The sequence below is a fragment of the Anoplophora glabripennis genome, unplaced genomic scaffold (genome assembly GCF_000390285.2).
Source record: "Anoplophora glabripennis isolate ALB-LARVAE unplaced genomic scaffold, Agla_2.0 scaffold1446, whole genome shotgun sequence".
Lineage (NCBI taxonomy): Eukaryota > Metazoa > Arthropoda > Insecta > Coleoptera > Cerambycidae > Anoplophora > Anoplophora glabripennis.
The window spans coordinates 15,383-30,232 of record NW_019417521.1 but is presented as its reverse complement, the minus strand read 5'-3'; the positions used below and the strand labels follow the sequence as shown (position 1 = coordinate 30,232).

The window sequence follows — 14,850 nt, the reverse complement described above, 5'->3', positions numbered from 1 at the left end:
GAAATTTTATACCCATTTCAGGTATAGGCAACCCGAACTGGGGTCACCCTGTATACAAGTTTGACAATATAATTGCCTTTGACATACTCTGACATGTCAAAGCCAACCACGATTAAATCTGTGTTTCTGTTAAATAAAATGTCCCAAATTAAATGGTACCTTCCTCTTTAAATGGGTTTATCTCAAAAAATATCTATTTTATGGATATTCAACAAGTATACCTTTTTTACGTAAAATACCATAAATTTTTATAAAATGATGGAAAATTTGTGGTATAGGGGAACAAAAATTTTTTTGCTAAAATTTTGGTGGTGGGTGCTTTGCCCCCGGGCCCCCATAATTATTATCAAGGATTTCATATTATCATCCAAAGCAGCTTAAAAATTATAGATCCAGCCAAAAAATTTTCAAAATTTATTGAAAAATACAAAAGTTACTGCAAAAAAACCATTTTTAATTCTCAACTTCAAGAGCTAATAACTCTACAGGGTGAGCCCGGAGGAAAAAATTTTATATGAACTTGTGACATTATTTTCTCATTATCTATCCATATCCGAAAAAATGCCCACCATTTCCGGGACACCCTGTATAACCCCTATCTATACCCCCTAAAAATTAAAACTTGATTTATAAAAATACCCTGTATGTTCAATTTTTTCAGCGACACGCCACTGCAGTGCTGCGATAAGGTACCATTCGAGGAAATTGTCTGTAAAAATGAAGAAGAGGATGGATATAAACAGCAGAATGGATCAAAAATGAAAACCAAGCAGGAGAGCAAAGTATTGTACAAATGTGATAAATGCATTTACGCAACTGGAAGTGAGATCCGTTTTACGGCACACTTTGTGACACACGAGAACGATTCGGAAGTGTATAAATGTGAATCGTGTGAGTATAAAACTGAAAATGAGAAATCACTTCAGAGGCACCTGTCGAGGCATAAAGATCCTTTGCAGATTCAAATGTACAAGTGTAATGATTGCAATTACGAAACTATAAACAAGAGTCATATCAAACGGCACCAACTGAAGCATAAAGATCCTTCACAGGTTCAAATGTACAAGTGTAACGACTGCGATTACGAAACTAGATACAAGGGTGCTATGGAACAACACCAACTGAAACATAAAGATCCTTCGCAGGTTCAAACGTACAGGTGTAACGAGTGCGATTTCGAAACTAAATACAAGAGTTATATTAAAATGCACCAACTGAAACATAAAGATCATTCTCAGGTTCAAATGTACAGGTGTAACGACTGCGATTTCGAAACTAAATACAAGAGTTATATCAAACAGCATCAATTGCAGCATAGAGATCCTTCCCAGGTGCAATTGTACGGGTGTAACGACTGCGATTACGAAACTAAATACAAGGGTGATATGAAAGAACACCAACTGCAACACAAAGATCCTTCTCAGGTTCAAATGTACAGGTGTAACGACTGCAATTACGAAACTAAATACAGAAAACATATGAAAGGACACCAACTAAAGCATAAAGATCCTTCGCAGGTTCAAACGTACAGGTGTAACGAGTGCGATTTCAAAACTAAATACAAGGGTGCTATGAAACAACACCAATTGAAACATAAAGATCCTTCTCAGGTTCAAATGTACAGGTGTAACGACTGCAATTACGAAACTAAATACAGCAGATATATAAAAGTACACCAACTAAAACATAAAGATCCTTCGCAGGTTCAAATGTACAGGTGTAAGGACTGCGATTTCGAAACTAAATACAAGAGTTATATCAAACGGCACCAACTGCAGCATAGAGATCCTTCCCAGGTGCAATTGTACAGGTGCAACGACCACGATTACGAAACTAAATACAAGTATGCTGTCAAACAGCATCAACTGAAACATAAAGATCCTTCACAGGTTCAAATGTACAGGTGTAACGACTGCAATTACAAAACTATAAACAAGGGTCATATCAAACGGCACCAACTGCAACATAAAGATCTCTCGCAGGTTCAAAAGTACAGGTGTAAGGACTGTGATTTCGAAACTAAATACAAGGATCATATGAAAAAACACCAACTAAAACATAAAGGTCCTTCGCAGGTTCAAACGTACAAGTGTAATGACTGCGATTTTGAAACTAAATACAAGTATACTCTCAAAAGGCACCAACTGAAACATAAAGATCCTTCACAGGTTCAAATGTACAGGTGTAAGGACTGCGATTTCGAAACTAAATACAAGAGTTATATCAAACAGCATCAACTGCAACATAGAGATCCTTCCCAGGTGCAATTGTACGGGTGTAACGACTGCGATTACGAAACTAAATACAAGAGTGATATGAAAAAACACCAACTGAAACATAAAGGTCCTTCCCAGGTTCAAAAGTACAGGTGTAACGGCTGCGATTACGAAACTAAATACAAGTTTGATATGAAAAAACATCAACTGAAACATAAAGATCCTTCGCAGGTTCAAATGTACAAGTGTAATGACTGCGATTTCGAAACTAAATACAAGTATGCTGTTAAAAAGCACCAACTGAAACATAAAGATCCTTCACAGGTTCAAACTGTACAGGTGTAACGATTGCGATTACGAAACTAAATATAAGTATACTGTCAAAATGCACCAACTGAAACATAAACATCCTTTACTGCTTCAAATGTACAGGTGTAACGACTGTGATTACGAAACTGAAAACAAGTATGCTGTCAAAAACCAACAAAAACATAAATATCCTTCACTGCTTCAAATGTACAACTGTAGCAACTGCAATTTTGAAACTAAATACAAAGAGTATATCAAAAAGCATCAGAACCGAGCATAGGGAGTCTTTGAGGACACCTCAGTTGATGCACAAATAAAAGTTTGCAGGTGTGAATTGTCACCCTTTGCATCATGCGCATCATTAAAATGATTCGAATTGCCCATCTCTAGTTACGGTTAGTGAGTAACACGTAATTACAAAATTGCTGTCGCTACAATCAAGCCTAGATATGATCAAGTATTCAAGTTTTAAAGAAGAAGAAGATTTATACGTTCTAACCTGAATAAAAAAAACAAAAGACATTTAAGCTAATGTTTTATTTGTCCACAGAGAAAACTATGCATTTGTCTTTTATTTTTACAATGCATGTATATGGAATTGAAAATGAATTCGTTTTCGAAGGTGCTGAACACGAATCTGGTTATTATTGAGACACATATTTTCATGAATTTCATGTAAAAGAGAATGGATACTTAACATACAACTATTTTTTGGTTCGATCTGTGATAATCCGAAATAGGGTTACTAGGTACAGCAAATATATATAAGGGCAGCAGAAAATTAAAATTTTTCTTCCAAAGAAATAAAAACATTTATTTTATATTAATTTGGTCGACAACTATACAGGGTGTCTCACCACGACCTCCATAGATGGATATATGGGAAACCGCTCGAAGGATTTTTTAAAATTGCGATGGTGATACGGACCGTGGGCCTATCAAGCTAAAATATTTTCAAGGTCATCGTACTTCCGGTTATACCGGAAGCCGGTACTTATTTTAAATGGAACCCCCTGTATATTATTGTATTTTTGGAAAGGGCATATATTTTTAAGTTGAAAACGTATAGCGCACTCCATACTCAGGACTGACCGTTTCCGAGATATTTTGATTTTTAAGCAAAAATTGACAGATGCAGACTGTCAGCAAAATTTAAGGTTTATTTTTTTGTGCAAATTGGACATTTTGTAGAGGAAGATCTAATTTATTGAATTTGACATGAAAATTTTCCAGTTTTTATACAGTGTGGTCAAAAACAATTATCGAATATGAAGTTCAGAAAATGTGGAAAACTCGAAATTTTTAAACGGAAACCCCTAATTTTCTTAACGTATTCGCATTCTGCACTAAAATTAGGTGTAACTTTGTTAAAGTTTCCCTATACCTAAACCCAGTGGTTTTCATTTTATTTACGAACAAACATCTCCCTTTTCTTAAAATGATGTTTCCATTTGTTTCGCACAGTTTAGCTTGGTTGTGACGGGTAAGGAACACAATATGACAACTGTCGCAGGTTTGGTATAATAATAATATTTATTTCAGAGAGCTACACTGTAACAGACCATTGTATCTACACCAAAAATGAAATATTGTCAGTATTGTAAACTAAAGAATACCTAAAAACAAATAATCATTTAAACTATATGGTTCTAATTCTACTAACATTTTTTTAATCACCTTAAATTTATGAAGTCCTTTAATATTTTTTATACTTTCCAGAAGTTTATTATAAAGTTTAATACATATATATTGTGTACTCTTCTCAGTTATAGCTAACCTGTGTATCGGATAAGTAATATGTATACTACGAGTGTTGTACCCATGACCGACATTATGAATCATAAATAGCTCTCTGTTTTTTACTACATATACAAGACATTCATAAACGAAAACTGCAAAAACTGTCAATAACCTTTTTTGTTTAAATAAACCTCTACATGTTTGACTATAATCTAATTTGTACATTATTCGTAAAACTCTTTTTTGTAACACAAATATTTTTTGGATATTGCTACTCCCCCAAAAAATTATTCCTGATCTCATACTTGCTTCAAAATTTGAAAGATATATCATACGTAGTGAGCTTTCATTCAAATACTTGGCAAAGATTCTGAAACTATACATATTTTGTTCAATTTGCTACATAAATTATCAATATCAGTCTAAATATTCACTAATATACAGGGTGATTCAGTCATAATGTCATTAATTTTAACCACATATTCGGAAGGCTTAATAAAGACAGAAAATCAGCAAAAAAAAATGTTTTACTTGACTTAAAAATGAAGGAAATCAACCCATAACTCCCGCTACGAGGGCGGCCCTGGCAGATGCCCGGATGCTCGGAAAATTTTGTAACGTAATGTCACGAACAATTGTCAGCTGAAGCGAACAGCGTTGCCAAGTTCACATCATAATGTGTGGTTCACATTTACTGTTAAACGTATTTAAGTGAATAAATGAGCTTGCTGCATTTTATTATAAATAATTTTAACAATTGTATTAACTTAGTGTAGAATGTTTTAACAAGCCTGACTTCTCGAAGTAAACTTTCGTTAAAAGAACATAAATAAAACAGAGGTAGTTGCCTGTTTGTAGGCACACCGTATTTTATCAAATAAAAAAGTCGGCACACTACTAAATACCCAAATATACAAAATACACTACACACGGTTACAAAACCATTAACAATTTAAAGCGTTTATTCAAATCTACCACCCTCCATATCTCCCGAATTTTTCCCGCAAAGGAGTTAACAACACATTTTCAAAAAGTTCAAGCTTTAGAAGCAGCTGATTTCCCCAATCGTCTTGAATTTTGCAATTGGTTCCTAAGTGCAGCAGAATTTTATTAACAAAGTGCTCTCTACGGATGAATGCTGTTTTATTTGTGCTGGCATTTTAAACAGGTAAAAATATAAGTATTGCTTTATCAAAAACAATAAGTGCCTACCTACCTAGGTTACACCAAAGTTTACATTTATTTTTTGAAGTGAATACAATCAGTTAAAATAGAAATTTAACATTTAATCTGTTTTCTTCAAGTCTTTTTCTTGATGATAAACTTAATAACTCTGCTTGAAGATCGCGTTCAAAGTTTGAGTCTTCAAAATGTGTATTTATTTATTTATTTATTTATTTATTTATTTAGACAATACACTACCCTACAGAAATTCCAATTACAGGGTAGGTAGAAACAGAAAACTACATCAAGTAACAATACACAACATTACATACGTAAACAATTAGACAAAACAGTATATAAATGAAAAAAACAAAAAACAAATATAATTTAGTTTGTAAATGTAACTTTTTTAATTATGGCTATATTACAATTAAAAATGTCAAACTGATTTTGAAACAGATTATATTTATCACACATTTGAAAAAGAGGAGAGTATTTTTGAATATTAATTCTTGACATAGGTAAATAAAACAATGAAGAAAAACGAGATTGTAATCTAGGTATATGAATATTTAACAATGAAAGTAAAGAAGGACAGTCAATTGCATTATGTAATAACTTATATTACAAAATATGTCCAGTTATATGATTAAACAAATCGCGTCTTTTACACCGTTCCACTCATATCTTTCTAAGTTTTTATCCTTAGGAAACACATTAAAAGAAAAAGGTAAAGGTCATGAAGCTTAACAGCAAGTATGCCATGCTTGGCCCTTTTTGCCTGCTAACTTACAATATCCTCTACCTCAACAATCACAAACATCCACGGGTACGACAGGAAAATTCCTTCGAATTTTCCTGTCGCGTGCGGGATTTAATCGAACCCACCACGGTTTTGCCAAACAGCCCTAGGAAAAACATTAAATAAAATTTTTTAATTGTCTTCTTTGAACATGAATCCTAAAGGTTAGCAATCTTGTGACGTAGTATGATATAAGCCACGCCCATAATTTCAGTCTATTACTGGACCGTCTTTTTTACGAACCGTGTGCCCGGCATACAACCGACAATAATTGTGAACGCGCCCCAGCTTTTGACGTTTGGCAACATTGACAATTAAATTAAAAATGGTAAAATAAAATCAAACATATGCGCCCATCAGATGGCCGTCAGTTATCATTTATAAAAAAAACTATCTTGATATTGATATTCTAAAGTTGTGAGCAATTAGGAGTAAACCGGAAAAGTTCTTTAAGTAATCGCCAATCGGTAAAGGCTGGTTGGCCACCCTGCCTACACCGCCACAAGAAGGTTAGAAGTAAGTGACGGGTGATGAGTTTCTGTTATTTTTATACTCGAAAGAAGATTGTTGTAGAGCAATGAGTGATGTTAAGGAAAGTTCGTGTAGACTTTGCATTAAATCTATAATAGATACAAGTTTTGAAGTGGTAGACAACGTTATCAGAGACATTTTGGATGTTCTTTTGCTGAAATTGGTAAGTCGGTGAAATCTAATTAGATTAGATCCTAGCAGTCTCAAATGTAAAGCAGCCTTTAGTATTTAATTGTTATTTTCCACTACACTTATTTTATTTCTGTTTAAACTTGCATATTTTTCAGAAATTTGATAACGAGAACAAAGAGGTTATATGTAGCGTTTGCAGAAGAAAATTATATGCGGCATTAGAATTTAAGTCGGCTTGTCTGAAGACCGATTACACAATTATTCCATATTTGGATTGTGAGAAAATGTTACAGCTCGATATAAGAGATGTGTATACGAAGGAAAAGACAAGCGAGTCAATGGATATTTCAGATAGTCAGAAAATATGTCGATTGTGTATGGAGCCAGTAGATAGTGAGTTTAGGTGTATACGTGAAGAGGAACTTGAAGCTATCGAGAAACTGGCTCCTGAACTGGTATGAACGATATTAAATACTTGCATTTCTCAGAATTTAGAAAACAATACTTTGCAGATTATAAACATCGTCAAAGATCCCGTTATATGTAAGGAATGCTTTGGTTCTGTGTGCACTCACAATAATTTCCTAAAAGATTGCTTAGAAGTGGAAGAAAAAATTAAAAGTATTTTTGATAGTTCAGTCTCACGAAGTCAAATAGATACGTCTCCACTTGATTTACTCGTTAAGACTGAAAACTTGGACAAAGAATTCGATAGTAACAAAATAGAAATGTCAATTAAAGCTGAAAATATCGACATAAAATCGGAAGATGAGGAAAGGAGGTAAGAGAAGACTATTTTAACATTAATTTAAAAAAAAAAGTCCGTGGTCTGATACTTCGCGAATACATGCCATCTGACGATAAACTAACAAATTATAAGATTATGTTAGTAAACAATCTTGAAGAGTTAGGTTAACAAATTATTAGGAAAAAATGTAAGATTGTTATAAAACAATCGGTATGGTTTTAAATCAGATACATAGGCGACCCCTTGGGGGGGGGGAGGGGGGTAGTCCCACCTGCCACTGATTAGATTGATTCAGTGATTTTTATTTACTGTAGGTAGAAGTCGTAATTTTCTTGAAACGAAAACGATATATCTCTCACCGAGTTACAAAACGATTAGTGGTTATGTAAGCGGATTGCAAGAAGAAAATAAATTTTTAAGCTATTTTAAAGCTATCGGCCTAATTCAAATTTGAAAAATATCTTGTAAGAAACCTTATCAAATAAAGTCAGACAAACTCCAGACCAGAAATCTAGATATGCAAAAGGTATCTAAATTCGTAGACTTATTGGCTACATGCCCCAACTGGTATCTAATACGCAACACCAATATCTAGTAACATCTACAGTCGAGCCGTTGGATCTTTACTTTCTGGTCATCAAGCGTAATGGTATGAACTGAGATTTCAAACGAGGTCAAATCAGCAGTTGTGTTCATGAATTACTGTTTATTTAAGAAATAGTGAGGATTCACATTTGTATGCTCACTTAAGCTCTATTTACTGAAATAACGACAGAACTCGTAGAAAATTAGGTCTATCAATAGAGGTTTTGTTTGTGAGAAAAATACTAGTAGCAAACGGACTGTCATCATATGAAAGACAATCTATAGATATACGCTTGTATGTTTCCTACTCCAATTTACAATTAATTTTTTATAAACATTTTTATGCAGAAAACGCATTTTTTTAAAGTTTTTTTGCTTATAAAACATAAACTAACGAAGCAATTCAACATTTGTCTTTTATTGTATTTATGTACGTTGATGACATAAACGTAAAGATCCAACGGCTCGACTGTAGTAATAAATGATTTTCCAAAAGAAAAACTAGAAGTGATATATCCGATTATAATTAATATGAAAATACATACCACGTACAATGAAATTGTGAAATAATGCAATCATTCAAAATACTCTTGTATCTTTTGTTCTTTCATCACTTTTGCCAAAGGTGAACAGTAAAAAAAACAGCTACCGCAGAGTTTTTTTTATTTCCACCTTTTATTTCATTTGGTAAATCTTCTTAAAAACATTTTTGGAGGGCCAACTGCATAAAAATGCAGCACCATATTATACATACATACAACAAGCAATATTAGCGAATAAATATTTTAATTATATTTGGACCTGACTGTACGCACTGACAAGACATTTCTGGATAAAATGGAAAATATCACTTACATAATTGATATAGTAGTAACGTCTTTTAAGGTGAAATGCAGGGTGTTACTATTTACTTAAAATTTAATAAATTCTCTGACTTTTTGTTGATGGAATTATTGTATGACTTTATAGATAGCATCTCGCTAATATCTTTTTTAATAATTAAATTTGTTATAAGAAATTCGGATCGATTCGTCATTAAAATTAAAATTATGTTATTAGTACTATCGTTGAATCAATTATCGTTAAGGATAACATCGTGAAGAGAAATAGGGTAATCGTTATTGAGGAGTATTCTTATTGTGGTATTATTTAATATTTGAATTTTGTTGTGTGTGACAATTCAAAAGACTACTAGAACTAATAGGTTTAAAGTACGATGGTTCTTTTGGTTGTTATGCCGTGACAGATGTACCTGGTCGCTGCCAGCTACACCCCTACCAAAATGTCACAACTGTTTGATCTGAATTTTTTATTAATAAAATGTCAAAATCTAAATTCCTTGTCTTATTCCAGCTTTATACTTTGTTATTACGCTATTTGAATGGCATAAAAATTATATAAATGCCTTGCAGAGTTCATAAACTTATAATAATTGAATGTTTGTTTGTGAAAATGTTTGGATGTTACTATCCTTTTCAATAACACATATTTCAAACAAGTCTAAGGGTGACGACGACAGAAATGACAGCAAGCACTGAATTGTTCTGGTACGGGGGTACAAATGTATAATTAGTTAATAAAAACATCTCATTAACTTCAAATGGAAATATGCCCTTTTATTAGTCATTTTTTGTAAATTGCGACATTTTGGCATGTGTATACAGGGTGTACCATTTAACACTCCCGCTGCCAATATCTTCGAAATGAAGAAAATTATTTTAGTTCCGGAAATTGGGGTTGTTAGGTCCCTCGAATAGCTTCAAATTATAGTTATAACTGCTAGTTCAAATCTTTCTGTATAGATGGCGAGGCGATACTAAAAAATGTTTTGATCCCTGGAACATGGAAATGAGGCCCATCTGAAAGATCGTTAAATTTTGAGTAATTTTTGTAATATAAAGTTTTTCCCTATATTTACTTGTTTTCGAGATATGTCGACTTCAATATGTAATGTATGATATTACAGGAAAATCTATTATTTTATCTAAACACACCGACATAAAATATTCTTTTAAAATATTGTTATAATGACTTTATTCACACCACATAGTAACTAACAAACAATAAATTATAAAAAAACAAATGATCAACTACAGAAAAAAAATTGTATAATGGTAAAAACCGTATAACTAGTATAGTTAAATTGAAAGACGCAAACCGATAAAACTGTAATTATTGGAAAACTAATATGTGTCATTGTTTTATTTTAAACAAATGACATGAGCCACCTATAACTGCATTTTTTAATAACATTTGATAAAATACGGTGCGTCTCTGCCCCTTACAAGATTTACCATTCTAAAGGGTGGTCCAACCAAAACGCACAATGTTAATTGTAAATAAAACAAAAAGTTTTTTATTATGGTAAAAGGATCTATGACAATTATGTGTGAAACAAAATATCGGCCAAATGCTCGTCACGGCTTCGGTGGCATACATCTATCCGATGGTCCGTATTTTCAATGACTGAGACATAATTGAGGTTCAGTGTCGTTAATGTGCCGAATTATCTTATCCTTTAGCTCTTGAATTGGTCTTGGCTTATTGACGTACACTTTTTCTTTTAAATATCCCAAAGAAAGAAGTCCAACGGTGTCAAATCACATGATCGTGGCGGCCAATTAACATCGCCACAACGTGAGATAACACGGCCATTGAATTGCTCGCGCAAAAGAGCCATTGTTTCGTTGGCTGTGTGGCAAGTGGCACCATCCTGTTGGAACCACATATCGTCCAGGTCCATATCCGCAATTTCTGGCCACAAGAAGTCCGTTATCATCTCGCGATAGCGAACACCATTCGCGGTAACTGCTTGGCCGACCTCATTTTCGAAGAAGTACGGCCCGATGACGCCGCCAGCCCATAAACCGCAACAAACAGTCACTCTTTGTGGATGCATCGACTTTTCAACAATCGCTCGTGGATTCTCATTTGCCCAAATGCGGCAGTTCTGCTTGTTAACGAATCAACTGAGGTGAAAGTGTGCCTCGTCGCTGAAGATGATTTTCTTTGTAAAGTCACCATTCACTTCTGTTTGTTCGACCAGCCGTTCGGCGTATTGATGACGCTTGAAATGGTCAGTAGGCTTCAGCTCTTGAGTCAATTGAACCTTGTAAGCGTGTAAATTCAAATCTTTATTCAAAATTCGCGTCAGTGATGTTCGTGAGATGTTCAATTGTTGGGCATGACGACGAGTCGAGGTTGACGGCTCTTCTGCCACACTATCTCGAACAACAGCAATGTTTTCCGCAGAACGAACTGGGCGAGCATGCACAGGTGTTTTCACAATTTTTTTATATAATTTATTATTAGTATGCGATGTGAATAAAGCCATATAACAATATTTTAAAAGAATATTTTGTCTCGGTGTAATTAAAATAAAATAATAGGTTTTCCTGTAATATCATACAATGCATATTGAAGTCGACATGTCTCGAAAACAAGTAAATATTGGGAAAAACTTTACATTACAAAAATTACTCAAAATTTAACGATATTTTAGATGGGCTACGCCACGTTCCAGGGAACAAAAAATTTTTTGGTATCGCCATGCCATCCATAGAGAAAGATTTGAACTAACAATTCTGACTACAATTTAAAGCTATTCGAGAGACCTAACAACCCCAATTTCCGAAACAAAAATAAATTTCTTCATTTAGGAGATATTGGCAGCGGGAGTGTTAAATGTTCAATTTTTTCAGCGACACGCCACTGCAGTGCTCCGATAAGATGCCATTCGAGGAGAGTGTCTGTAAAAATGAAGAAGAGGTTGGATATAAACAGCAGAATGGATCAGAAATGAAAACCAAGCAGGAGCGCAAAGTATTATACAAATGTGATAAATGCATTTACGAAACTGGAAGTGAGATCCCTTTTACCGCACACTTTGTGAGACACGAGAACGATTCGGAAGTGTATAAATGTGAATCGTGTGAGTATAAAACTGAAAATGAGAAATCACTTCAGAGGCACCTGTCGAGGCATAAAGATCCTTTGCAGATTCAAATGTACAAGTGCAAAGACTGCGATTTCGAAACTAAATACAAAAGTAATGTGAAAAATCACCAACTCAAACATAAAGATCCTTCGCAGGTTCAAATGTATAGGTGTAATGACTGCGGTTACAAAACTATAAACAAGAGTCATATCAAACGGCACCAACTGAAACATAAAGATCCTTCGCAGGTTCAAACGTATAGGTGTAATGACTGCGATTACGAAACTATAAACAAGAGTCATATCAAACGGCACCAACTGAAGCATAAAGATCCTTCCCAGGTGCAATTGTACAGGTGTAACGACTGCGATTACGAAACTAAATACAAGGATGATATGAAAAAACACCAACTGAAACACAAAGATCCTTCGCAGGTTCAAATCTACAGGTGTACCGACTGCAGTTACGAAACTAAATACAGCAGAAATATAAAAAGACACCAACTGAAGCATAAAGATGCTTCCCAGGTTCAAATGTACAGGTGTAACGACTGCAGTTACGAAACTAAATGCAGCAAAGATATGAAAGGACACCAACTAAAGCATAAAGATCCTTCGCAGGTTCAAACGTACAGGTGTAATGACTGCGATTTCGAAACTAAATACAAAAATAATATTAAAAAGCACCAACTGAAACATAAAGGTCCTTCGCAGCTTCAAATGTTCAAGTGTAACGACTGCGATTTTGAAACTAAATACAAGAGTGTTATTAATAAGCATCAACTGCAGCATAGAGATCCTTCCCAGGTGCAATTGTACGGGTGTAACGACTGCGATTACGAAACTAAATACAAGGGTGATATGAAAAAACACCAACTGAAACACAACGATCCTTCGCAGGTGCAAATGTACAGGTGTAAAAACTGCAATTATGAAACTAAATACAAAAATAATATTAAAAAGCACCAACTGAAACATAAAGATCCTTCGCAGGTTCAAATGTACAGGTGTAACGACTGCGATTACGAAACTAAATACAAAAATAATGTGAAAAATCACCAACTGAAACATAAAGTTCCTTCGCAGGTTTAAATGTACAAGTGTAATGACTGCGATTACGAAACTAAATACAAGTGTCATATGAAAAATCACCGACTGAAACACAAAGAACCTTCGCAGGTTCAAATGTACACGTGTAAAGACTGCTAGTACGAAACTAAATACAAGGACTATATGAAACGGCATCAACTGAAACATAAAGATTCTTCGCAGGTTCAAATGTACAGGTGTAAAGACCGTGGTCATGTTAGCAATAGGCCGGCCAACAATAAAAAAGGGGCGCGCAGCAGTGGCACCCATGCTGCGCGCCCCAACAGTGTCGAGGCAATTTAGGTATGTCATAATATAAAACTGAAACAATATTTTTACCAATACTTCGTGGGTAATTATATATCACTCTTCATAAAACTACGGTTAATACTACTAGAAGCATCTGCAGAAGAATGAAGTAAGAAAAGACATTGTAATATTTACACACTACATAAACGTATTCTGTTTTAAAAATTAATAAACAAGCTCTATTTTACAAAAAATATTAACTGTCTTACATTTTTTCGATGGTTTTAATAAAATTAGGCCCCGAATTTACAAAAAAAATGAATAGATACAAAATGGTGTAACTAGACAAAAATATATTTCGGAGCTCGGGTTAGCGGCTCTGGACCTACAATTCGATGGCATTTTCTGAAAATGGAACTATTCTTAGTTTCTAAGTGATGAAAAAAATTCAAAAAAATTGCACAGACGAAATATTTATAATAAATATGTTATAACACTTCCCAAAGTGTGCTTTTCCAAGCACTTAAATCCGTTTTTCTTGGAAATTGAGGATTTTATCGAAAGAAATAAAGAATACCTTTTTTGTAGATGAAATGAAGGTCTATCATATGTTGGCCTCAGAATTTGAAAATTTCGACAAGCAAAAAAATTGGGGCAAATTTTAAGTGGCGCCCCCCCAATTGAGACGCCCCAGATCATTTTTGAAAGCGTTTGAACGTTCGCGGTGTCAAAATTCATAATTTTCCTTCAACCCATTTCGGAGATATTAAAAAAAATAAATTTTTTGAGGCTCCATTTAGGGAGGCGTAGCTCCCTTAGGAAGCATTTCTCGACCAGTGTTTATATGATAAAATATTTTTATCCCCATTTAGGGAGGCCAGTGTTTATATGATAAGAATGTTGAAAAATATCAGTTTCGTTGGACTTATTGTCAAATAGTTCTTAATCACAGACCACCTAGACTGGCTTATAGAGCGACTTTGGTGAAAACACTTTGGAGCCTGATTTGGAGACCAGCGCTCAGTCGTGTCCTAGCATTTGACGTCTACGCATCGCTGTGATTTCGATAATTAGACGTTTTGTCATGGGCAAGTGTATTGTAAAACTTTGTATAAATACAAGTGATCGAGTTGGTGAAGAGAAGCGAAAAGTTTCCTTCTTTAGGTAAGTAAAAAAAAGGAATATATAAAAGGTAAATATGTACGCCATTTTTCGGTTGACGTCACAAGTTTCCAGGGTTAGCTTTATAATTTTGTTCGCCCACATAGTGTAGTGATTAACGTGATATTGTTATTATAAAATAATGAATGAATTACTGTAAAATATTTTTAGTAATTATTTACTTTATG

At 34.2% G+C, this 14,850-nt stretch overlaps 1 protein-coding gene across 1 annotated transcript in view; it reads left to right on the top strand.

The window, feature by feature from the left end:
* The window catches only part of LOC108915112 (zinc finger protein 729-like), a gene marked incomplete at its 3' end in the record, with an annotated part of 51,028 nt that overhangs the window by 24,052 nt on the left and 12,126 nt on the right, over positions 1 to 14,850 (top strand). Inside the window, exons 2-4 of the mRNA XM_023456376.1 lie at positions 7,050 to 7,349; positions 7,407 to 7,675; positions 11,929 to 13,071. Of these exons, the coding sequence (XP_023312144.1) occupies positions 7,050 to 7,349; positions 7,407 to 7,675; positions 11,929 to 13,071 (1,712 nt within the window). The remainder of the gene's footprint in view (positions 1 to 7,049; positions 7,350 to 7,406; positions 7,676 to 11,928; positions 13,072 to 14,850) is intronic.